At 46.1% G+C, this 27,000-nt stretch overlaps 2 protein-coding genes across 4 annotated transcripts in view; one reads left to right on the plus strand and one right to left on the minus strand.

Moving 5' to 3' along the window:
- Positions 1-26,239, minus strand: part of SUGP1 (SURP and G-patch domain containing 1) — a 28,921-nt gene extending 2,682 nt beyond the window's left edge. The window contains exons 1-9 of the mRNA XM_010997337.3: positions 26,125-26,239; positions 24,218-24,389; positions 20,712-20,812; positions 19,301-19,501; positions 17,172-17,295; positions 16,743-16,843; positions 15,650-15,773; positions 9,016-9,371; positions 761-867 (exon numbers count right to left, since the gene is read on the minus strand). Coding sequence (XP_010995639.1) covers positions 761-867; positions 9,016-9,371; positions 15,650-15,773; positions 16,743-16,843; positions 17,172-17,295; positions 19,301-19,501; positions 20,712-20,812; positions 24,218-24,389; positions 26,125-26,158 — 1,320 coding nt within the window. The 5' untranslated portion in view covers positions 26,159-26,239. The remainder of the gene's footprint in view (positions 1-760; positions 868-9,015; positions 9,372-15,649; positions 15,774-16,742; positions 16,844-17,171; positions 17,296-19,300; positions 19,502-20,711; positions 20,813-24,217; positions 24,390-26,124) is intronic.
- Positions 26,240-26,489: 250 nt separating this feature from the next.
- MAU2 (MAU2 sister chromatid cohesion factor) overlaps positions 26,490-27,000 on the plus strand; it is a 29,293-nt gene continuing 28,782 nt past the window's right edge. For all 3 annotated transcript variants that reach the window (XM_031437715.2, XM_031437716.2, XM_064480063.1), the window contains exon 1: positions 26,490-26,784. In XM_031437715.2, the coding sequence (XP_031293575.1) occupies positions 26,509-26,784 (276 nt within the window). In that variant the 5' untranslated portion in view covers positions 26,490-26,508. The remainder of the gene's footprint in view (positions 26,785-27,000) is intronic.

Raw genomic sequence — 27,000 nt, forward strand, 5'->3', positions numbered from 1 at the left:
AACTCCCTGAGGCAAACTCATGAGTAGGACTTGGAGCAAGTGTTCAGAAAGACACTGAGTCCTGTGTCAGGACATGCCCTGGGTTCCCTGAATCTGTTTGGAGCAGGGAGAACACCTCTCTGCCTTGCCCATAGCCTAGGGCCTGGCCTGGAACCTGGAACATCATGGGCATCATCACTGTGGACCAAATGAGGGCGAGGTGGCTCCTGACCCCTGGGAGGGTTGAGGGTGATGTAACAGGGCTGCCAGCCTGGAGGAGGTGGCCCGGGTAAGCTGTCCCAGCTGTTCTGTCTTGTGTCCTGGCCACAGAGTTGTCAGCTGAGCCATCCCTCATTCCAACACTACCCAACACCAACTGAGCAGCTGTCCCATTGTTCAGGGTACCCAGTGCCAGACAGGCCTATCCTGTACTGAATGCTGTAGGGAACTGGAAGGAAAACCAAAATGGAGACTGTTCAGCTGGGACCAGCCCACAAGCATGGTGGGGATTAGCTGTGGAGCACTGGCTGCAGAGGCTGACCAGGTAGCGCGACAAGACCTGGGCTCTGGGCTCAGCTGTGGGCTGGGGAGGGCGCTCACAGGTGGCATGCCATTGTCAGGGTACCTGCCTGCCCAGGAGCATCTCCCTTGACCATAGGATCCAACTGGCCAGGGAGGTTCAGAAAGAATACACTGGGATCACTGCACCACAGGGCAGGGAGGGAGACAATATCCCACCGGCCCCTGCGGAGGCTGCCTACCCTGCCCTCCAAGGCCTTACCTCCTGCTGCTCCTTCAGCTGCTTCTTCTGAGCGTCTGACAGCTCTGTGACACCCACCAGACCCACAGGCTTCCCCTTCTCGTAGCCGAGGCCCTTGAGGTCCTGAACTAGAAACAAGACATAGGCTGGTCAACAACAGACATTGGCCTAGCCTCGCACCTGCATGCGAGGCAGAGTCCACGTGCTGATGACACCTGAGGCACCTGGTGCATGTGGCAAGGCCTTTAAGTTGGAACAGGTGGTATGCATGTCACTTGATGACCTAGGGGGGCCTTGCTCCGTTCTATTTGTGTACTTAGTTTCATCCCCACACAACCTCTCCGGGTAGGCTCTAAGACTCCATGCTGGGGATGCTGACACCAGAACCTGAGAGGTCTGGAGCCTCAGTAAAGGTCACACGGCTGATGGGTGACACGGTAGGGAATTTGGAAAGTCCAAGATATGAGAGAAGAGGTTTGTGTGTGCGTGTGCGTGTGTGTGCATGTGCACTGACTCTTGGAAGTTAAGCCCTGTGGTGAGCACAGCTGGTGTAGACACAGGTTTGGCAAGACTCAGCTGTGTGGCTCTGTTAGCTCCTTCCAGGGAAGCAGCCAACCATCTTTAAAGCAACTGACATTTAATTTGGCATCAGCTTCTGAGCTTGGTTGGAGACAACTAATTCACATGAAGATGCTGCAATAGCCCCATCTGGGTGGTGGAAACAACCATCGCTCAGGTGGTGGCTTCCTGAGGAAGAAGCCAGGCAGAACAGGGTGCAGAGGTCCCTCTGGGAGGATGGAAAGAGCCAGATCCTCCCAGCTCACCAGGGCTTGGGCTTCAACTGCGAGAACCACTCACAGGTGCTCCTGGAACCCTATGATTGTGCCCCAACCCCTCCTTGGGCTGTGGGGGCTCTGAAGGATGTTGGGCAGCCCCATGGACAGAACAAGGGAGCCAAGGTCTGAGCAGCTTGCTGTGTGCCTGGAGCATGTCCACAGTGCCTTTCCTCCACGGGCCACTCCCCCAGCGAGCAGGCAGGCGGGGGCTGCCCATGCCCCCTGGGGTGATGTGGGCTAGTGGTACCTGAACCTGAGACTACAGAGTCTGTACCTGTCCCCCACATGATGAAGAACACATCTTCACTGGCGGGGAGCTGGGACTGGACCTCGGGGACATGATCTCAGAGCTGGGGAGTGTATGCATCAGAGCAGCACTCACACCAGAGCACCCTCCTTTGCAGCAGGTACCAGCTTCGGCACTTGAGTGACAATCTGACCCTAGGTGTCCTCAACCCTGGGGAGAGGTGCTACCTAGAGCCCCAGTGAGTACTCAACTCTCCCATCAGTAGCTTTTCTCTTTGGGCCAGGGAGGCACTGAGCAAGAGACCTCTCTCAGAGCTGGGCACGCAGGGCCAACAGGCCAGCCCTGTGACCTGGGTGAGCTGCCTTCTCTCTCAGCCTACCCTTGTACAGCCGATGTAGGCACTGGCACCAGGGTGCACATGACTCCTCTATGTGCCTCTGTGGCCAGTTCCAGGCAAGTTACAGGTGAGGGAGGTTGAGAGGGTTCTGCCCATGGTGCAGGCTGCATGGTGGGGTAGTCAGACAGATGGCATGAAACGGCCAATTATTAGTCACCAATATCATCGGCAAAATGTGATGACAACAGACACCCACCCTTGTGGGTTTGTGACAGAAAATGAGAAATGAAGCCACACAATGGCTGGACCTGAAATTGTTGTCAAGGAGTAAGAAGTTGGAGATAACTGCAAAAATGACTGTAGCAATTATTGTGCTTGTCACTGTTCATTTCGTGAGTTTTCTGTGATAAGAATGAATCTAAGTACTTTAAAGCTTAAGAGAAAACAGGATTATCTATTTGTTGTCTATAAGAGACTTTAGACACAAAGACACAAATAGACTGAAAGGATGAAAAAAGGTTATTTCATGCAAATAGTAACCAAGAGAGAGCTGGGCTGGCCATACTAGTATCAGACAAAATAGACTTTAAATCAAAAAAGGTTATTAAGAGACAAAGGAAGATGTTATGTATTTACAAAAGATTCGATACAGAAAGAAGACATAACAATTAAATATACATACACAGGAGAACTACAAAACACTAAGGAAATGAAAGATGATTTAAAGAAATGGAAAGATATTCCGCGTTTTTGGATTGGAAGAATTAATATTGTTAAAACGGCCACACTACCCAAAGCAATCTACAGATTTAATGCAATCTCTATCTAATTACCCAGGACATTTTTCACAGAACTAGAATCCTAAGATTTATATGGAATCACAAAAGATCCAGAATTACCAAAACAACACTGAAGGGAAAGAATGAAGCTGGAGGAATAACCCTCCCAGACTTCAGACAATACTACAGAACTATAGTAATCAAAATAGCATGGTATTGGTACAAAAACAGACATATGGATCAATGGAACAGAATAGAGAGCCTAGGAATAAATCCACAGACTTCTGGTCAATTAATCTTTAACAAAGGAGGCAAGAATATAAATATACAATGGAGTAAAGAGTCTTTTCAGCAAATGGTGTTGGGAGAACTGGACAGCTGCACATCAATAAAGTTAGAACAATCCCTCACACCATACACAAAAATAAACTCAAAATGGCTTGAAGATTTAAACGTAAGACAAGACACTATAAACCTGTTAGAAGAAAACATAGGCAAAACATTCTCTGACATAAATTTCAGCAATGTTCTCCCAGGGCAATCTACCCAGGAATACAAATAAAAGCAAAAATAAACAAATGGGACCTAATCAACCTTATAAGTTTTTGCACAGCAAAGGAAGCCAGAGCAAAACAAAAATACAACCTATGGAATGGGAAAAAATATTTGCAAAAGATGAGACTGACAAGGACTTAATTTCCAGAATATATAAACAGCTCATACAACTTAATAATTAAAAAAAGCAAACCACCCAATCCAAAAATGGGCAGAAGACCTAAATAAGCAATTCTCCAGTGAAGACATACAAATGGCCAATAGGCACTTAAAAAAATGCTCAATATCACTAATTATCAGAGAAATGCAAATCAAAACTACAGTGAGGTATCTCCTCACACCAGTCAGAATGGCCATCATTCAAAAGTCCACAAACAATAAATGGGGGGGGTGGGGGTGGAGAAAAGGGAACCTTCCTACACTGTTGGTGGGAATGTAGTTTGGTGTAGCCATTATGGAAAACAGCATGGAGAGTCCTCAAAAAACTAAAAACAGACTTACCATATGATCCAGCAATCCCGCTCCTGGGCAAATATCCAGAGGGAACTTTAATTTGAAAAGATACATGCACCCCAATGCTCATAGCAGCACTATTTACAATAGCCAAGACATGGAAACAACCTAAATGTCTATCGACAGATGAGTGGATAAAGAAGTTGTGGTATATTTGTACAATGGGATACTACTCAGCCATTTGCAGCAACATGGATAGACCTGGAGATTATCATTCTAAGTGAAGTAAGCCAGAAAGAGAAAGAAAATACCATATATCACTTACATGTGGAATCTAAAAAAAAAGACAAATGAAGTTATTTACAAAACAGACACAGACTCACAGACACAGAAAACAAACTTATGGTTACCAGGGGAGGAGTGGGTAGGAAGAGATAAACTGGGAGTTCGAGATCTGCAGATACTGACTGGTATATATAAAAATAGATAAATAACAAATTTATACTGTATAGCACAGGGAACTACATTCAATAGCTTGTAGTAATGTATAATGAAAAAGAATATAAAAACGAATATATGTATGGATATATATGACTGAACTATTATGCTGTAACCAGAAATTGACAGAACACTGTAAACTGACTATACTTCAATTTTTAAAAATTTATAAATACATATATACATACATACACACACACACCTAACAACACAGGCCCAAGATACATGATAAAAATTGACAAAACTGAAGGAAGAAATAATATAGTAACTGTTGGAAATTTCAATACCCCATTTTAAATAATGGACAGAACATATGAACAGAAGATCAATAAGGATATAGAGGACTGAACAACACTATGAACCAACCAGACCTAACAGACACCTATTGAACAAGCAATCCAACAGCAGAATATAGTCCCCTCAAGTGCACATGGAACATTCTCCAGAACAGATCATAGGTTTGGCTATAAAACAAGGTTTAATAAATTTTAAGACTGAAATCATACCAAGTATGATTTCTTTTCTGATCACAATGGAATGAAACCAGAAATCAGTAACAGAAGGAAAACTGGAAAACTCAAAAATCTGGAAATTAAATAACACACTCTTAATCAATGGGTCAAAGAAGAAATCACAAGAGATCAGAAAATGCTTAGAGATGAATAAACACAAAAGCATAACACACATCAAAACTTATCAGATGCAGCAAAAGCAATGTCAAGTCGGAAATTTATAGCTGTAGATGCTCACATTAAAAAGAAGATAGATCTGACTCAATAAAAAAAAATGTTAAAAAAAAAAAAAGATAGACCTGGGGGCGGGGGTAGGTGGGAGGAGGGTATAGCTCAGTGGCAGAATGCGTGTTTAGAATGAGTGAACTCCTGGGTTCAATCCCCAGTACTTCTATTAAAAACAAATGAATAAAGCTAATTACACCCCCAAAACAAAACAACAAAAAAGGAAGACAGATAACCTAACTGTACATCTTAAGAAACCAGCAAAAGTAGAGCAAACTAATTCCAGAACCAGCAAAAGGAAGGAATAAAGATTAGACAGAGATAAATGAAACAGGAAATAGAAATAAAAGAGAGAAAAATCAATGAAACCAAAAGCTTTTTAAAAAGATCAACAAAATGGACAAATCTTTAGATAGACTGCCTAAGCAAAAAAGAAAAGACTCAACTACTAAAACAAAAAGTAAAAATGGGGCATACAGTAGTTCCACTTTATCTGCAGGGGATACATTCCAAGATCCCCTAATGGGTGCCTGAAACCACAGATAATACTGAACCCTGTGTGTACTATATACATACATACCTATGATAAAATTTAATTTATAAATCAGGTACAGTAAACTCAATAAAAAAAGTTAAAAAAAATTAGGCACAGTAAGAAATCAACAATAGCTAATAATAAAATGTAATAGTTACAGTAAAAATTATGTGAATGTAGTTTCTCCCTAACAATATCTTACTGTACAAATGTAATGCCTTTTCCATCTTAACTAAACCCTCAGCACACAATGTGGCCATAACTTTTGCAGTTTGAGGTATAACAGCAAAACTAGCATGAATTTCCTTTTCCTTCTTCACAATTTCATGGATGGATGATTTGTTCTTACTGTAGATCTTGGTAACCCCAGCTTATTAGGTCTTGGCCACCTCAGCTAATTAACTCAAGAATTTTCACCTTTTTACTTAAAGGAAGCAATTTATGGCTTCTCTTTGGCATGTTCAAGTTGCCAGCATCACTATTCATGTGCTTTGAGGCCATTATTAAGTAAAATAAGGGTTTTGTGAAGATAAGCACTGCAATACCATGAAAGTCAATCTGATATCTGAGTGACTAGGAATGACTAACGGGTGGGATACCCTGGGCAAAGGGATGATTCATGTCCCAGGTGGGGTGGAGCAGATGGCACAAGATTTCATCATGCTACTCAGAATGGCTCTCAAAAACGATTTACATTTTAATTATATTATTATATTATTTACTCCTGGAATTTTGCATTTAATATTTTTGGACCATGGTTGACAGTGGGTAACTGAAACCACAGAAAGCAAAAGCATAGATAAAAGGGGACTAGTGTGTTACTAATGACTTAACAAAAATAAAAGGCTTATGAGAGAATACAATAAGCAACTGTACACCAACAAACTGGATAACCTAGACAAAGTGGACAAATTCCTAGAATGGAACAACTACCAAAACTAACTCAAGAAGTACAGAAAAATCTGAATAGATTTATAACAAGTAAGGAAACTGAATCAATAATCAAAACCTCCCCCCAACAAAGAAAAGCCCAGAACTAAATAGGATCACTGGTAAATTCTACCCAAGATTTAAAAGAATAAGCATTAATACCAATTATTCTCAAATTCTTCCAAAAAAATTAAAGTAGGGAACATTTCCTAACTCATTTTATGAGGTCAGCATTACCCTGATACCAAAGGCAGACAAAGACAACATAAGAAAATTACAGACCCATAATCCTTATGAGTATAGATGCAGGAATCTGTACAAAAACACTACCAAACCAAGTCCATCAGTATATTAAAATAATTATTTATTCCAGGAATGCAAGGGTGGTTCATCATACAAAAATCAATGTAATACTCCACATTAATAAAGTGAAAAAAAAACCACATGATCATTTCAGTTGATGCACAAAAAGTCATTGACAAAATCTAACAGTCTGATGATAAAAACACTCAATATACTAGGCACAGAAGGGAACTTCTTCAATAAGACAAAGGCCATGTATTAAAAACACAGCAAACGTCATACTTAATTGTGAAAGACCAAAAGCTTCCCCCTTAAGATCAGGAACAAGGCATGGAGAGATGCCTGCTTTTGCCACTTCTATTCAACATAGCACTACAGAGCAATTAGGAAAGAAAAAGAAAGGAGAGACATCCAAACTGGAAAGGAAGGAGTAAAACTATCCTTATTGCAGATGACATGATCTTATAGGTAGAAAACCCTAAAGACTGTTACACTAATAAATAAATTCAACAAAGGTATAAGACACATAATTAACACACAAAAAAATCAGTTGTATTTCCATACACCCAAACCAAATAATCCAAAGAGGAAATAAAAACAATTCCATTTGCAATAGCATCAAAAATAAAGCACTTAGGAATAAATTTAAATAGCAATACAAGACTTGTACGATGAAAATACAAAAACATGTTGAAATAAATTAAAGAAAACCTAAGTAAATGGAAAAACAGCCCATGTTCTCAGAGTGGAAAACTCAAATATTGTTAACATGTCAATACCACCCAAGCAACCTACAGATTTAATGCAATCACTATCAAAATCCCAACAATGTTTTTTGCAGAAATGGAAAAGCCCATCTGAAAATTTATATGAAAATTCAAGGGACCTGAAAGAGCCAAAGCCTGAAAAAGAAGAACAAGTTTGGAAGGCTGACACTCCCAAATTCAAATTTTACCAGAAAGCTACAGTAATCAAAACAGTGTGCTATTGGCATAAGAAGAGACATACAATCCAGTGTAATAGAATAGAGAGCCCAGAAATAAACCTTTACATCTATGGGATTTTTGACAAGGGCGTCAAGGCCATTCAATGGGGAAAGAACAACAGCTTCTCAACAAATGGTGCTGGGAAAATTGGATCTCCACAAGGAAAAGGATGAAGTTAAACTCTAACCTTGTATTATATATAAAAATTAACCCCAAATGGATGAAAGACCTAAAACTATTAAAACTCTTAGAAGAAAATATAGGGGGAAATCTTCAAGACTCTGTATTTGGCTGGGGTTTCTTAAATATGACACCAGAACCACAGGCAACAAAAGAAAAAATAAACTGAACTTCATTAAAACTGGAAACTTTTGTCTATTAAAGGACATTAAGAGGGTGAAAACACAGCAGATAAAATTAGGGAAAATATTTGCAAATCATTTATCTGAATAGGGTTTAACATCCAGAACATATAAAGAACCACTACAATTCAACAACAAAAACATAAACAGCTCAATTGAAAAATGGGCAAAATAGACATTTCTCCAAATAAAGTATACAAATGACCAAAAAACACATGAAAGGATGCTCAACACCATTAGTCACTAGAGAAATGCAAATCAAAACTACAATGTGATTTCACTTTACACTTACTAGGATAGCTTCAATAATAAGGTGAGAGTGTGGAAAAATTGGAACCCTTGTGCATTGCTGGTCAGAACGTAAAATGGTGCAGCTGCTGTAAAAAACAGTTTGGTGATTCCTCAGACTTACCACATGACCCAGGAATGCCACTCCTAGGTACACACAAAAAAGAATCAAAATTAGGGATCCAAATAGTACTTGTAGGCCAACGTTCATAGCAGCAATACTGACAATCGCCAAAAGGTAAAAACTCAAGCTTTAACAACTGATGAAAGGATAAACAAAGTGTTGTCTATCCATATACTGGAATATTATTTGGTCATAGAAATGAATGAAATTCTGACGTGTGCTACAACACAGATGAATCTTGAAAACATTACGTGAAGTGAAAGATGCTAGACCCTTTCAATAGGCTGGGGGAGGGGGTCGGCCCACCTGACAGAGGCGAGGGAGAGGCATCCACATCCCTCTGCACCAGCTCGGCGGGTGGAAGCTCCACCTTGTCTTCTTCAGGCCCCCACCGGCTCTTTCGTTTCCTCTTCATAGTGGCTGTGGTGGCGAGCTTCCCTGGGGCAGCTGGAGACGGGCTGACGGCGGGCAAGGGGGCAGATGAGGTGGGGCATGTAGTGGCAGTGGGCATGGACCCCAATGGAGTCTCAGGAGGAGATCTGCGCTTCAGGCCAAGGTCAGGTGCTGTGGGGGTGCCTGTGGGACCAGCCTTGGCTTTCCGGAACTCCTCAAGCTTCTGGCGGTAGTACTTGTACCCTTGGCTGTTGGGTTCATACAGAAAGCTGCAAAGGAGAGTGGGAGGAACACCATCATTGAGCCTCAGTCCCCTACCCCTGATGTAGGGCAGGAGAAGTGTGGGCCTTGCATAGGCACACTCAGGTTGGCCAGGGTCACTTCAGGATCATGTCAAGATGGAGGTCTCTATCATGACCTCCTTCCCTGCCTAGCCTCAGTGGGTACTGGCTCTGGTGGCCCTAACTTATCGAACAGTGTGACATGCCCACAGTCTGTCATGATGCTGTTCCTGTGAGCTGTGAGCCACTCCAAACCCCCATTCCATCTTTACTGTATGCCCGTTAAACTATCATTGATCCTGTGCTTTGAAGGAAAAGGTGTGGACTCTCTCAGACCTTCCCAAGGCTCTGCAGGGATTTTTCCCCTGCTGCCCTAGACGAGTGCACCAGTGCCCACAAACCAAGAAATCCTGAATTGCGAGAGACACCTGGTGCCAGGAAGGGCAGGATTTGTCCCAAACCTAACAGCTGGGCACACTTGTGCTCCTTTCTGAAGCATCCTTAAGAGGCATCAGGAGTGGACAGAGCCAAAACAAAGACACTGAACACTGGAACGAACAGGGAACTCACTGCCAGCCTCGCTGGAAGCTGTGGGTTCCCAAGTGCAGAGCAAGTGGTGCTGGGTTCAGAGCTGGCAGAGGCTGCAGCTTCCTCTGCACCTGCCCGGCATCTCTCAGACTATGCACATACTGAGCCAACAGTCCCAACTCTGGGGTCCACACCAGAGAGAAGAGTCACAGCCCAGTTCCATATAGCAAAATCTATACACAGCATAGATTACACAGCCCTTGACAAGAAGAGGCTACACCTGTACTCATGAACCTGGAGGGACAGTCATGGCACAATGCTGTACTACAAGAGCAACACGCAGGCTCGAGGATGCTGTAAATTCCTTCTATATAAGAGAAAGTTAGCAGAAAAAACCCACAGACTATTTCTACATGACAGCTGGGAAAGGGATGGAAGAACTCCTAGGTCTGTTAATAACATCAATACCTAGAGTGGGATGGAGGGATGGGGAGACTGTGGCCTCTATGCCACAAATCTGGTAACCTAGATGAAATGAACCAGTTCTTTGAAAGATACAATCTGCCAGAACTCACACAAGAAGAAACAGACAATCTAAACAGGCCTATTTCTATTAAAGAAATTGAATCAATAATTAATAATCTTCCCAAAGTTCACTGGTGAATTCTACCCAACATTTAAGGAAGAGATCACACCAATTCTGTACAATCTCTTTCAGAGGACAGAAGCAGAGAGAACATTTCCTAACTCACTCAATTACCCTAATACTAAAACCAGACAGAAACATCACAAGAAAAGAAAACTACAGACCAACATCCCTCGTGAACAGAGATATAAAAACCCTCAACGAAACATTAGCAAACTTAATCCACCAATGTATAAAAAGAATTCTACACCACAACCAAATGGGCTTAATTTCAAGCACACAATGCTGCTTCAACATTTGAAAATCAAGTAATGTAATCTGGTGGGGGAGGGTGCAGACTGGTGGTAGAGTGCATGCTTAGCATGCACAAGGTCCTGGGTTCAATTCCCAATATCTCCATTTAAGAAAATAAATAAATATCCTAATGACCTCCCCCCACCAAAAGAAGGGGAAAAAAAAGTAGTGTAATCCATCACATTAATAGGCTAAAGAAGAAAAATCACATGATCATATCAATCGCTGCAGAAAAAGCATTTAACAAAATCTAATATCCATTCACAAGAAAACTCTCAGTAAACTAGGAACATAAGGGAACTTCCTCCACTTGATAAAGAATATCTATAAAAAAAACCTATGTCTTAGATCATACTTAGATAAGAAACTTGAAGCTTTCCCACTGAAAACAGAAACAAGGCAAGAATATCCCACCCCTCCAATGCTTTTCATCATCATACTGGAAGTTCTAGCTAATGCAGTAAGATGAGAAAAGGAAATAGAAGATGTACTGATTGAGAAGGAAGAAATATGACATGATCATCTACATAGGAAAAAAACCAGATCAAAGACCAGAAAACCCATCCTGGAATTAACAAGCTATTATAGAAAGGTTGTAGGATACAAGATTAATATACCGAAGTCAATCACATTCCTACACACCAGCAATGAACACGTAGAATTTGAAATTAAAAACATTTACACTAGCATTTCCCAAAATGAACTACTCAGATATAAGTCTAACAAAATATGTATAAGATCTATATGAGGAAAACTAAAAAACTCTGATGAACGAATTCAAAGAACTAAATAAATGAAGAGATTACATGTTCATGGATAGGAAGACTCACCACTGTCAAGATGTCAGTTATTTCCAACTTGATTTCTAGATTCAGTGCAATTCCAGTCAAAATCCCAGCAAGTTATTTTGCGAATATTGACAATCTGATTCTAAAGTTTATACAGAGAGACAAAAGCCCTACAACAGTCAACACAATATGGAAAAAGAACAAAGTTGGAGAACTGACACTATCACACTTCAGGGCTTACTGGTTAGGAAATGTTCCCTCTGCTTGGTACTAGTCACTCTGGAAGACAGTTAACCAGTTTCTTACAAAACTAAATGTATCATACAATCCAGCAATCACTTCTTGGTATAAAAAGAGTTGAAAATTTATGTCCACACAAAAACCCTGCACACAGATGTTTACAGCAGCTTTATTCATAATTGCCAAATCTTGGAAGCAACCAAGATGCCATGCAGGAGATGAATGGGTAAATAAACTATGGTACATCTAGACAATGGAAAGTCATTCAATCTAAAAAGAAATGAGCTATCAAGCAAAACAAAAAAAAACCCCAAAAAACCACAGAAAACAAAACAAAAAAAAACAAAAAAAACCAACTTTGGAGCAACCTTAAATGCATATTACTAAGTGAAAGAAGCCAATCCAAAAAGGCAACATACTATGACTCCAATTATATGACATTCTGGAAAAGGCAAAACTACGGAGTCAGAAAAAAAAATCAGCGGTTGCCTGGGGTTAAAGGAAAAGAGATGAATAGGCAGAACACGGGGAATTTTAGGGCACTGAGAATACTCTGTATGACACCACAGCGATGGATATATGTCATTACACATTTGTCCAAATCCATAGAATATACAGCAGGAAAAGTGAACCCTAACATAAACTATAGACTTTGGGTGATTATGATGTGTCAATACAGGTTCATCAACTGTAACAATTATACTACTCTAGCGGGAAATGTTGATAATGGGGGAGGCTGTGCATGTGTTGGGGCAGGGGGCACATGTGAAGTCTCTGCACCTTCCACTCAATTTTGCTGTGAAGCTAAAACTGCTCTGAAAAATAACATCTTAAAAAAAGTTAAGAGACAAAAGCAAGAAATCATTCAAAGAGGGAAGGGAGCAGATGGCTGGATTTAAAAAAGACTCATGGCAACCAGAGCATGGATTCAAAGCTATCCGGTTCCTCCAAGCAAAGAAGACTGGGGGATTCGCCCACTGGGGCAGGTGGGCAGCTCCTGACGGTGTGGGTCTCCTCTCAGCTCACAGGCTTCTTCCTGGCCTCAGCTGCCTATTCACACTGAATCTCCTCCAACCTGCCCTGAGAGCTATGCCTGTCTGTGAGGGGAGGAACAGCTCACTGTGGGCCCTGGGCACAGGTGCAAAGACCCCCTCTAGTAGGAGTGATCCCACCCTCAGGGTTAACCAAAGTTAACACTTTGGTGTCTTTCCTTCCAGACTTTTTTCCAGTGTGGATTTATATGAACAGAGCCATGATTCTATTTTCCACATCCTGATTTTTAAAAAATTTCTTAACTTGACAACGTAAGGCTTTCCTTTCCCGTTAGAATGCAACATAGCATGGTGGTGAAAGCACCTCCACTGACTGGCCTCCTTGCCTCGGATTCCTCACCTGTAAGAGGCCAGCATGCCAGGTTGTTGTACAGAACAACGTGGTTCACCCGGGTGATGTTAGAGCCACATGTGACTTGAGGTGTGCTGGCTGCTATCACCTTCTCCAACTTGCCTTCTGATGGCCACAATTCCACTGGGGAGATGCAGTTATAGAAGTTTAGCCCACTGGGGCTGGATATTGAATGTGTTAACTAATTTTTCATAACTATGACAGTACTACATATAACATTATTTCTGGGGATGGCATCTCTGAAGTGGGATGGCTGGTCAAAGGAATAGGTATTTCCAGCTACTTTACGGACACGTATAGCTGTTAACCATTGTTTTCCAAAACAAAGAGCTGCTGGGGAATCAAGAGGGCAGGAAAGGACCAGCAGTGGCAGGAACTTGAGGTGGCTATTAGATCTCGGGGTGCCAGAGGAGCTGCCTTGCACCTGACCCCTTGTGGAGATGTAACAGTCTAATTGGTATGAACCTACATGGCTTGCACAGGCCCGGACACCTGATCTTACCTCTTTCACTCTTCCCCAATGCAGAGTGCTGACTGTGGTTCAGCTCTGACATGGAAATGAGCTCGCCCAAAGCAAGCTGGTCAACCTCAGCTGCTTCTCTGCCAGGCACCCTCAGGGTCTGTCCTTACTCCTGGCTGTCACCACCCAGCATCCATCAAGGCCACACTCAACAAGCTGGATGCCTGCCAGCCATGTCCCACAAAAGGTACCATGGAGGGCCTAGAGCCACTTGTGGTAACATCTCTTCGCTTTGACCCCAGGGGAAAGGCTCAGCTGGAGCTGCTCAGCCCTGGGGCCCCTCTGACCAGGAAGAGCCACCTGGGCTCTGGGCCTTGTACAGAATTCCATTACCTCACCCACTCTGCCTATAATAGATTTTTAATCAGCTCTTCTCATGATGAGTGACAGTACACTACATTCCCCATTTAAATAAACTTATGTAAATGAAAAAAAAATAAGATGTGAATTAAAGTAGAATGTTAAGTAAACACTGGTTTGGGTAGAGCAGAGTGGTGGTGGCTGGTATCACTATGTTGTGGAGATCCCAGGTCTCCTGAACTCTAGACCCAAACCCCACAGCCCCCACAAAAGCTCCTAGCTGGCCATGCACCATACACAGGTACACCTGAACCCTTCAGCCACCACCTGATGATGCCCTCATCTGCCTCAACCTGGTGTGTCTGACCACCCTTCGCAGCTGTGGCCAGATGACCCTGGAAGCACAGCTGACCCCATCACTCCCTATGCAGACCCTCCAAAGGTTCTCAGTGAACACCTGAGCCCTCTGGGACTCAGCCCTGCCTGGCTTCATGGCCCGTCTTCACCATGCCAACACTCACCCTGAATCCCCACCATGGTGGCACAACGCCCCCATCTCTGTTGCCTCACTTCTGCAAGGCAGTCCCTCCAAACGCCCTTCACTTTGTCCCACGTCTAGCTCACGCTAGCTTGCATGTAGTAGATGCGACTGGCTGCCTGCCCAGCATCCACTCCTGCTTCCTTCTTCCTGAGTCCCTGATGGTGTCTAGAGCTGCTGAATCAACCAGCCCAGATGGCTGCTGCTCTGGCACTTTTTGTTACAAGCACGATCACATCTCCTCACTGACTTACTGGGGACTTGTGTTACTTGTGGCCAAAAGTGTCCTTACGGGTGCATCGCCCTCACAGCGAGTTCAGTGTCCACTTCACAAACCTCTTCGAGTCCCTGCCCTGCAGCAGCAATTGCCTCACCCCCACCTCCCCACCGCCCCCATCAGCCTTCCCCAGCAAAGAGCAGGTACTGAACCCACCCAATAAATGGAAGAGCGGGTGAGCACAGACCCAGTCTGAGGGGCTGGGGTGTGACTTCATGGCTGGGAACAGCAGGGATGCCAGGTGGCTTGTCCTACCCCCTCTGTGGAAAGTACACACAGGCTGGGGGTTGCCCCTCCCCAGAGTCTGAGGTACCACATTCCCCATTATCATAAAGATGAGACCCCAAAAATGTACACAGTGAACAATTCCGTGAGTTTCTGTTTGAAAGCTTGGCCTGCCCCCAGCCTGGAGCTGCTGTTTCTGGTATAAAGGGAGCAAGGCAAGTGCTAGAGACGTTCTCTGTGAGGCACCCAGAAAACACAAGGCCCCAAAGGTCCCCACACAGCCGCCTCAAGAGCCGATTCAGGGCAGCAATGTGCACTCAGGGAATGCTACGGGGTGGCAGGCCTAAAACCCTGTGGTCAGAACCTCTTGGACCTGAGTCCTGGCCCTGCCAACTTCTTGCCATGGGACCCTAGCACATCTCAACACCACACCAAGCCCATTTTCTCAGCAGGGAAGCTCTGACTAGGGTGAGGGATCACCTCCCCAGCAGGTCCCCCACCCTTACCTGAATGCCTGGTTCTCGCGGTTGTTCTGGAGGGCAATGGTTTCCACCTCAGGACCCCCATCTGCTATGAACCTGGCCAACTTTTCTGCGAGGTTCTTGACCTCTTCGTCCTCTGGGGGTGAAACTTTAAGCAGGCTGTCAGTACTGAGCTCAACTCACCACACCCAACAGCCTAATTTCTGCTAAGAACCCCACAGGCAACAAGAGGGGTTTATTTTAGGAACAATACAAAGAAAAACAGGCAAATGGGAATCAGATTACTGTACTGGAACCAAATACCATAGTTAACATAATAATATATCTTAAGCCTCCGCCCCACCACACCCCGACTCTTCCCACCCCACAGGTCTGTGGGCTTTGGGCACACACTAGGACATGGGAACAGAATGTAAGGGAAAGTCTGGGTCCAGGCTGGAGAGGGGATGGGAACCCCAAGATCGGTCTTGCTGCTGGGAGCTGCAGCCCCAGGTCACATGGTAGGGGTGGGCCTGGCCCTCCTCTCTTGAGGACATCAGGGCAAGGGACTGCAAGTGACAGACACAATGAACCAACGTCTGTGTCCCACATTTAGCTTAAACATCAATACCCCTGCTGCCCACCAGCGCCTGGCTGTGATTTCACTTCATTACACCTGGAAACCAGCTGGCATCTCCCCCTCCCCTGACACATCCCACCAGGGTCTCACCAGCTGACCGTTTCTGTCCCCTGGCCCCTCTTCAGTGTTAGGCACTGCTTGTCTCTAAGTGTCCTCAGTGCTCAGCATGCAGCAGGTGCTCATTAGCACTTGTGAAAGTGACCATGAACCAACAAGGGGCAAGTGTACCTCCCCTATGCCCCCTTTACATGCACAGGGCTGAGCTCCTGGACATGATTCTGACCTTCACCTTGACCCTTAGATTTCCTTACCCTCAGAGTACCAGCAGAGAGCACAGGGCCAGCCCCAGCATGACCCCGCTGCCTGGGAGGGCACAGACCTGTGCTGTTGATGCCACCCTATGCCACAGCAGGCTCCAGGAAAGGAACCCCCATTCCACATGGGGTGTGGTTTGTCCACACGCCTCCCTAGAACCTCCCACCCCCTTCAACCGCCTACCTTTCTGAGAGGCTGCCTGCAACTTCTGTGCTTCCTTTCTTATCTCAGCCACCTTCTTTCTGTAGTAGAGGAATTCCCTGCTATTCTTATCGTGCAAAAACCTGGAAAGGAATTGGGCAAAACAGAGAGTGGAAGATGAGCGACGGGGATGGGCAGACCCATGAAGCTTCTGAAGACACGTTGTGCAAAAGCAAGCTGGTGAGCACAGACACCTTGATGGGGCCCAAAAGTAAGTCTCCACGCCATACTGGAGCCCCTTGCAACCTCCGGTGTGAGTAAGAAAGCACTCGAACAGTGTCTGGCTTGCGCAAGTAAGCACCCAGCCCCGGCCAGCCTGTCACCACTACGGCTTTACAAGAACGTCTGCATGTACTAACGTGTGACAAGAACATGAAGTAGCAGTGGCCTTCCCCTCCCAGAAATACTTACGAAAACGCCGGATTATCCTTGTAGTTCTCCATAGCTACTTTTTCTAACTCGGGGCCTCCTTCTGCCACAAAGCGGGCCAATTTCTCTATCACTTTCCGAGTCTCGGCTCCCTCTGGGGGTGAAACTTTAAGGAGGCTGTCAGTACTGGGGTTCAACTCACACACCCCACAGTCAACAGGCACACTCTCTCTACGGACCACAAGGACAGAGGGGTGGGGGGAGAAGAGGGTGAAATGCGGGAGGTTGTCGGGCGTCCCAGGTCCATGCACAAAGCACCATGATGAGGGGTGAGTCGGTCTAGACAGTCTGCGAGACACGCTGAGGGGAGAAAAGTGTGTAAGCCTCCCAAAGGCCAAGTCAATCCCCAGGCTGGGAAGAGACGACAAAAAACACAGCCAGCCTCCCCTTCCTTTTTTGGAATGGTCAATTTTTTTTTTTAAACCAGTGTTCAGTATAATAAATTACTCCACTGTTATCCTTCAAAAATGACAAGTTCTTTTTTAAAAATATCATTACAAAGTCAGAAGCCCATCAGTAGGCTTAACAATGTCATCACAAAAGCTCAGTCAGCCCCTCTGTGGCCAGGGGGCCTCTGCAAGCTGGCTCCTGAGGCCTTTGGCCATGACCCCAGGAGTCTCTAATGGCCTCCTCACTATCTGCTGGGACAGGGTGCTTCAAGATCATCTCAGACACTTCCTGCCCAGACCTAGAGCCAGCCATTTCTCCAAGAAGCCCTGGTTTCCATGAGTTAAGTGTGTTTCCAGACCAACATCCGGGCACCAGGGATGCTCACTGCAACAGGCTTAATCACTACTTTACAAAATCTTCAGTGAACAAAGCTATAAAAATATATTTTTGTACTTGTATTAGCCTCCGTTTTGAGCCACACGGAACTTGATTTTGTATTTATTACTGGCCTGTTTCTGAGGCTATCTGTCAGCCACCATACAGCTCATGCCCCTTGTATGAGAACTCCCAGGAGAAATTTCTTGATGTCAGTCAGTCCTTAGGAACATTTGTTCCTCTTGACAACGGGGCTAGACACTAAGCCTGTGGCCAATTTTATTCCCCCTGTTGCTTGTGCTGCCAGGAAGCTCAGGGGTGAGGTGAGGTGATGGTACGATGTGTGGCCTAAGTGGTCCTAGAGACATTCTGTGCCCAACTTACCCCTTAGCCTCACTTCCTCCCACATGCCTGGCAATGACCCTGACCTGGTCACTCTACAAGCACATGTGCTTTTTTGAGGTCACATCAACCGCAATCCATAAAAGGCCTCAAGGGCCTCGAGAGACACCCACTGCCCTTTGTAAGGCGGCAGTTCCCAGCAGGGTACTGTTGGAACTGCCTGAGCATCTCTCTGAGGAAATGCCACCCTCACTGGCTCCATTCAACTAATGCTCCAAAGTTTGAGGTTGGCCACAGAGTTGCTCAGATATATGGCCTGAAGCCAGCACCCTTATCCAGAGCAAGGGGTCTAGAGGCTGTCATGGCATAACAATGTGGTCACTTCAGTCTGTTCTCACTGTTAGGGAGATATGACTGTGCCAGCCATCCTGGAGCAGAGGTGGCCCAATCCTCCACATAGCTTAGGTGGCACTGAGGTCTTGTTCTGAATGTGGACAAGGCTGGATGCACAAGGAGTGCCTCCGCTGCCACCTGCCTCTGCCCTCCTCCACCATGGGGCCTGAACTAGCTCACCCAAAGCCAATGACCATCCTTCCCTGGGCAGGAGAGCACATGCTCCAACCTGCAGGCTTGTTACCTCTGGCCCAAACTGCTGGAGACAGGTTAACATTGAGGAGCTCCTCCTCTAGCACTGGATGAGGACACAAGTGAACACTGCCCTGAGATCCCACCCCCCACCAGATGGAGACCAGCCCCCACGAGTGGACAATGGTCCCACAGCTCCCAGAATGAAGCCACATTCTGCAGCCCCTCCACACTCCCCTCTCCACCCCATCCTTTACCTTCACCCTGAAGGGCTCCACCCTGACCTGTGGCTCAGCCTGGAGGCCTGGCAGCACCTCCGACCACAGCTCCAAACACGCTACGCCCCTGCTGACCAGGGATCCTGCCTGCGGAGCTGGAGGAGCGACTGTGGACAGAGGGTGGCAGCCCTTGCACCTTACCTTTGATCTCCAGCCACTGCTCATAGTCCTCCTCCTCGTCCTCATCAGGAGACTGGAAGACACTTGGGCGGCTGGCCACAGGCAGCTGCTTGGCATGCACGTAGTTCTTCACCTGGCCCAGAGGGCTGCTGATGAGGGGTGGCCTCTTCCCAGTGCGGGGGAGCACACGAGGTGGGGCACTAGGTGCACTGGGGGGGGCATCTGGGGATATAAGGAAGGATACCCATACTCAAAGTCTGTGGCACAGGTTTCCCCATCTTCCTGCCTAACCTGAATGCCCTAAGCCCCCGGGGCTGGGTTCTGAGCATGCAGCACAGCACCTGGCAGCCAGGGAGTGCTCAGAAGCACTCAGAGGATGCCACCCCTATTTTACAGATAAGCATGAGAGAAGCTCAGAAAAGAACAACCGGTCGTGGTCACCCAACCCGGGGAAGCCAGCCTAGGGCTCTGTATGTGGCAGCTCTGGCAGTAGGTGCCTTTGACACCTGCATCCACAGCCTATGGATGCAGCAGCTCTTCCAGATAAGACCCAAAGCCCACATCCAGCTTACAACCATTCCCTCTGGTTGTCAGTAGTGGGCTGAAGCCAGACTATTCGGGGCTTTGCTTTTCTTTTTAAAGCAAAATCTATTTATTTTATTATTAATTAATTAATTTTTTGAAGAGATAATTAGGTTTATTTATTTATTTACTGATTTTTTTTTTTAAATGGAGATACTGGGGATTGAACCCAGGACCTCGTGCATGCTAGGCATGTACTCTACCACACTGCTATTACCCACCTCCCCGCTTCCGGGGTTTTTCAAGCAGCCTGAGACCCTGCAGTGAAGAGCTCATACAGCCCTTCTTCCCTCTCTGTGGGCAAATTTGACCTTGGGTTAATTTTCTTAGCTGTTACCTGGGAAACCTGACAAAGGTTGAAGGTCAGTTATTTCACCAACAACTTTCTTACGATAAAAATGAGACTGGTAATTGCATAACCAAAGATATAGGTGGGCTCCCCACAGGTGGTGATTATCACAGCTGGCATGTCCCATGAGGCTCCTGTCGGCCAGCTTACCACCCCCAGAACAGGATCCTGTTCCTTGCATCTGACTGCGGCTTTAAGTTAAACCACAATCTCATAACCCTGGGGCATGTTTAGTCATGGCCCCTACTACCCCGAATCAAACCCTGGCTTATTTGTCTCCACTCCTTTGGGGTAAGAACCGAGAAGGCAGGGTCTGCACTCTCCTGCTGGGCATTTAACGTGGGGACAAGCAGAATGAGGGCACTCAATGAACGAGGGATGAGAGGAACAAGTGTGAGGCAGGACCTGCCACTTCTGAGGTGCTGAGGGACCCTGGTGAGAGAGAGCCGGCAGATTGAGCTCTAGGAGGAGGTGACATGGGACAGGGGTGACTGCACTCACCTGTACTGGTCTGTGCCTTCTGTAACTTCAGAAACTGCTGCAAGAAGCTGCCGTCATTGGCAAACTTGTTGGAAACATTAGAGTTGTGTGCATTTTGAATTCTAGACCCAAGACAGAGGAAGAGAGGGTAAACTTTGAGAAGAGGGGAGGGAGCACACCTTGCCCATCTTGCCACCCTCCCCTGTGCTGTGTTCTCACCTAATGGGACCCAAAACAGGCCCCTAAAGATTTCGGGAAACTGAGTGCACAAAACAGCCTTCAGAGTTGCAAGATGGAACAATCTTGTTCTAGTCAAAGCAATACTACCTATACTGATGTCATCTCTGCCTGCATGTTGACCCCCAGGTCCAAAGGGCCTCCCCAACAAGAGGCTCAGAAGCACCTGCTCACCTTCTGTATGGCACCTGTCGTAACTTTTTTTTTTTTAAAGTTATTTTCTGGGGTGGGTGGGTGGGTATTTATTTATTTATTTAGATACTGGGGATTGAACCCAGGACCTTGTGCATGCTAGGCACATACTCTACCACTGAGCTACACCCTCCCCTCCTCCTATTGTTAACTAATTTTCTGGGCTATCACTGTTTCCAAGTCTGTCTTCCCAGCTAAATTTTAGAGCTCTCAAAGGCAGTGTCTGTACTTGTGTGTGACTGCAGTTCGGGCCTGGGTCAGCCAGTGCTTCTGTGGGTATCACATGTGCACAAGAAAACACCAACAGCCATCTCTTTGTGGGAGAACTATAGGGAGATTTTATCTTTTTATTACTTTTTCTCTCTTTTCTTTTTGCAGAGTATGTTTTACTTCGAAAATAGAAAAATTTATTTTTAACAAAGCACAAGAGCAAACCCAAGTGCCTATGTTTAATTCAAATTCATTTTTCATTATCATAAAAGTAGTAGAGGCTCATTATGAGCAAGTGGGAATGTGGGAAAACAAATATAGAAAGCAAGGAGAAAAAACAGCCCCCAAAATCTCCTCACGAGAGTCACTATTAACACTTTGGTATATTTTTTTTGATTTGACCCTTAGATTAGAAATAAGGCTGTGATTATAGTACACAGCCTACTTCTTCCATTTTCAGCTGTCATGTACCATCCTGCTCCAACCTCAGAAATTCCTCGTACGTGCTGCTTTCAAGGCCACATCCATCATATAGACACACCCAGTAATTGGTAAAAGCTCAGCAAGCCCATGGGTCTGAACCTTTTCCTTTAAAACTAAGTTTCATCCTTCTAGAAATCTGTTCTAATGAAGTAAAAGTGGAAAAAAACCTAAGTAGTCAACAAGGGGCATTGGTTAAATAAATTATGGGACATCCACAGGGCAGATGGAGGGGCCCTGAGAAGTTAAAATTTTATAAATAAAGCAACCAAGCACAACATTAAATGAAAAACAAAAAGGCAAGATATAAAACAGTATCTACAACATGGCCCTACTTATGTCAAGATATATCTGATTGAAATTACAAAAACCCATTAAAAATGTAACCAGCACTTGTCTGTGGGTTGCAGGGTTACAACTGAGTTTAGTTTTTCCTCATTTTCTTCCCTATTTCCCAGATTTTCTACCACACATAAAAATTATATTTAAAGCTAAAAAAAAAGTTAAAAAAAAGTAGTAAAAGTTATTTTATATAAAATGAGAAGATCCTGCTGATAACCAGCCTTGGCATTAAACAAGCAGGGCCTTCTAATGACCCTGGCCCTGTTCTCATGCTGTGTGCTCCTCCCTTAGGAGGGACAGAAAGAAGGCAGGGACAAAGACAAGAAAACACTCTAGGGCAACAGCACATCAGCAAAAGAATCCCACTTGAAAACCACTCATAACAAACGGCAGGAGGTATCACACAGCTGTTAATGATGGCTCTTGATGAACAGATAAACAAAACACAGTCCATCCACACAATGAAATATTATTCAGCTGCAAAAAGGAAGGAAGTCCTGACACATACTATAATGAACCTTGAAAACATTATGTCCAGTAAAAGAAGCTAGACACAAAAGGCCACATGTTACACAAAATATCCAGAATTGGTAAATCCACAGAGAGAAAATAGCTTAGTGGTTGTCAGAGGCTGGGGAGGTGGGTATGGGGAGTGACTGCTCATGGGCATGAGGTTTCTTTTTGGGGTGATAAAATGTTCTGGAATTAGTGGAAACAGTTGCACAAATGCTGTGAAAATGTTGGAAATCATAAACTATGTCGTTTTAAAGATCAATTTTATGGCACATTATATCTCAGTAATAAGTAAAAGTTAAAAACTATCATAGTTCTAAAGATTTGTAATGCAGCTGGGGGAGGAGCTTTTCCTTTAAAATGTTGGGGGGGAAGCATCACATGAAACTGATCACAATTTACTAAAATAAAGCAATGACATGGGAAGGGAATATATCAAAATGGTTTTTTTTTTTTTGAGGCAACTTGAATGATTCTTATTTCTGCAAGAAATTCTAAGGTGCTCCACCCTTTTACAACCGGGAAAAACAACCTTATTTCCAAAGTTACCTATACCATGCACCCACCCACCTGATGTTCCCTCTTGACTGATTCTAGCACTGGGATGGTGCAGCCTCCAGGGGACCCTCTTGGAACCAATCCTACAGGCCTACCCCATCTTGGTGCAAGTCCTTCATAACCCCAGGGGCGAGAACCCCCAAGCCCACCCACAGATCACTCAATATCTAGTCCCCATGTTCCTGAGAGCCTTGGAGGTGCCAGGTCCTGGTTGCAACAGGAATAGGGTCTAAGTCTCACTCTCAAGAAGCCACAGACTCTTAGAAAAGGTGTGAGCTAGAACAGAGCTTTCATACAGGGTTAACATGCTCTAACTTCAGACCACGGAGAAAGGGGCTTACCTGTCAATTTCCAGCCTGAAATTCTTGGATCCTGTCACCCTGATCACACACCTCTGCTCAAAACTCTTGGATGCCCTCAGAGTTTCTCAGGAAAGTCAGGAGGAAACCTTGCCTGAGCTATCTCCCACCTGGCTCAGAAACAGCCCCTCTGGCCTAGCAGCTCAGGCTGCCTGACATACAGGGGCTCTCCTCCCTTCCTGTCCTCTGCATCCTTTCCCTGCTTCCTCAAAGGGTTTGGGCCTTCAGAATGCAGAGCCTCTTCTGCATCTCTATGGCAGCTGCTGCATCTGGGAACACAGTGCCTCTTATCCACTGGCAGCTAGAGGGGTATAACTGGGCCTCATTTGCTTATAGACTGTGAGCCCCGTAAGGACAGGGATAGAATCTGGGTTTTCACTCTGTGCTATATTCTTGGCCCCTGAACCACAACTGGTCAGTGGTAAATAACTGCTGAGTGAAATGGTTGGCAGCCATCCTCTGGGCTTCCACACACCCCTCATTTCTCTCCTGCAACACTGAGCCTCCTTAAAGAGTGCACCTGTGTCACTCCTTGCACTATCAGGCTGTGGCTGGATGCACCCTGACTGCTCTCCCAAGCAAAACCCTCTGCTGGTGATCCTCTAAGACCCTAACCTAGCTTCAGGGGGGACTTACTCGCCAGGATGTGGGGGCTGAGGGCTGGCCACCTGATTCTGCTTGGCCTTCTGCTCCATTTTGGCTTCAATTTCCCGTTTCTTCTGAGCAATGAGCTCTTCTTGATGAAGGATGTTCATGTTCATTTTTCCAGACTTGGGAGGAGCAACACCAAACCATCGGTTAGCCTTTCCTGGGGAGGGAAACAAACACATCAGAAATCACCTTTACTCCACAAACATGTCCAGCAGCTGCTATGGGAGCAACCCAGACGCTGCTGCCTGCAGCAACTGACATTCAGATTGATGTTCACATGTCTGTTCCTTCATTTATTTACCAAACATTTGCTGAGCTATGAACCAGGTGCTGTACTTGATGCTAAACAAGGCAGATGGGGTCCCTGTCTATTTGGGATTCACTTCTGGCTGGGGAGACAACAGACTTGTAACAAAAAGTAGCTGCAAAATCGTGATAAGAGCTCTCTGCTGGAAACCAAAGAAAGGTGAGAAAAAATAACAGAGGAGCACCTATACAGCTAGGGCTGTAGCCAGAAAATAACTGTTAGAAGAGGGCACCTTTAAGCTAAAATCAGAAAGGTAAAAAGCCAGTTTCCTAAAAAGTCACATGGGGAGTGATCTGGGCAAAGTAAGAAGCAAATGCAAAAGCCCAAGGCTGGAAGAAGCCTGGTGCATCCAAGGACCAGAAAGGGTCCAGTGTGGCCACAGTGGATGATTCCAAGGATTGGCCGGGGAGGGCAAGATAGGGAGTCTGGGTTTAACTTAAAGGGCTTTAAGAAGCAACTGGAGAGTATTAAGCTGACAAGATCCAATTGGTATTTTTATTTTTAATATCATTCAGGCTACTGATTAGACAGAGTGCACAGGCAGCAAGGAGACCAACGAGGAGTCTTACTGGCTCTAAGCAAAAGATGATAGTGTCTTCAGACAAGGGTGGTAGCTATGGAGACGAAGAAGACACCAGGAAGGTTCCTCATGGGACTCAAAATGAAATCCAAATTCTCAACGTTGATTTTCAAGGCTCTGCCAGAGATGGCTCCTCTCTCCACTTCCACTTTATCCCTGACATTCTTTAACATGACAAGCATTCAAGGCCTTTGCACTTGCTGTCCCCCTCTGCGTGGATGGCTCTGCCCTGCAGGCCTTCCCATAGCTGGTATCTTCTCATCTCAAATGTCTTCTGCTCAAAAAGGCTTTCCTTGACCACCTAGTATCAGTAGCTTCCGCCCCTACTCTCTCACATCATTTTAACTTTCCGTAAATATTTCCTTTTTGGTGCATTGTCTGACACCCTAGTAGAAAGTAGCCTTCAGGAAGACAGGGCCCTGTTTTGGTTATCACTGCATCCTCAGAGCCTAGCACAGTGCCTAGCACACAATGAATATTTGCTGAACGCATCCCAGTCTGGGGAGGGGGTGGTTAGGGCTGGGAGAGAGGGAAGGACAAGGTCTGTGGTAAAGTGGGGGCTCAAAAGACCCAGGAAAGTGTGCACAGGGAGTCCGAGTGCAGTTCAGAAAAGCAGCTTTTCCAGAAAGCGGGATACAGGCCAAACGGCAGCTGCTCCTAAGAGAGGGGCGCAGGACAGCCCAAGGTTGCCGCTGGCTCAGAGAGCTGAGCTCGGAGAAGCCCTGAAGGCGGCTATTTCGGAAAGCCGGCCCAAGGTACATCTGGGTGGCTGCCTTTAAGGCAAGCAGGGAGTTCTCAGCAAACCAAGCGCGGGGGGAGGGGAGGAGGGCAGCAACTAGGTCTGGGGTCTCGGGAGATGGGGGTGGTGCAGAAGAGGCTACTTCCGGCCGCCCAGAAGCTAAGGCGAAGGGCTTGCGGGCTGACACAGGCCCTACGGGAGGGTGAAGCAAAGACGCGTAGCCTGAGGACCCGGGCGGACGCTTGAGGGGAGAAGGGGGCTGTTACCTGCAACATCCCGGTTGTCCATCTTGAGACTCATCCAATCCCACAATGCTCCGGCGCCACCTGAGGGAGGCTTGTTATACTGCGCATGGCCTGATGGGAGATGTAGTCCGCATCGGCAAACCACACCATGCCATTTCGTGGACGCCTGCGGTCTCCCTAAACAGGAACGCAAACCTCACCCTATCGGCAATGTCTGGTCTCAGTCCCGCGGGCCAGAGTGTGTCGCCTTTTTCTCAGACCTTCCTGAAGCCGCGGCCACACCAAATACAAACTGCTTGTTCCAGGATGCTTGGTGTAGCAGCTCTCGCGAGAGACGCGCCAGCCCCGCCCCGTGCGCCTGCTTCCGCCTCCCTGTGGCGGCGGCTTGTTGTTGTGGAGGCCAAAATGGCGGCTCAGGCGGCGGTGGCTGCCCAAGCGGCGGCGGCCCAGGCAGCGCAGGCCGAGGCGGCCGAGTCGTGGTACTTGGCGCTTCTGGGCTTCGCTGAGCACTTCCGCACTTCCAGTCCGCCCAAGATCCGCCTGTGCGTGCACTGCTTGCAGGCCGTATTCCCCTTCAAGCCACCACAGCGCATTGAGGCCCGAACGCACCTGCAGCTCGGCTCGGTGCTCTACCACCACACCAAGAACAGCGAGCAGGCGCGCAGCCACCTGGAGAAGGCGGTGAGCGCTGGCCGGGTCGCGAGGGAGGAGGCGCGGGCTCTTTTCCGGGATTGGACTGACGGGCCCGCGACCCTGGCGGGCGGGGGCCGCTTTGGCCGTTCCTCGGGGACCTGGAGCGTGACTTCCGCACGAGCAGCAGGACCCTGAAGCTGTCAGCCTTTCGGAAGACCCGAGGGCCTCGCCTGTACCTTACTTAATGTATCTGGTGGCAGGCAG

The sequence above is a fragment of the Camelus dromedarius genome, chromosome 27, assembly GCF_036321535.1.
Source record: "Camelus dromedarius isolate mCamDro1 chromosome 27, mCamDro1.pat, whole genome shotgun sequence".
NCBI classification, from domain to species: Eukaryota; Metazoa; Chordata; class Mammalia; order Artiodactyla; family Camelidae; genus Camelus; species Camelus dromedarius.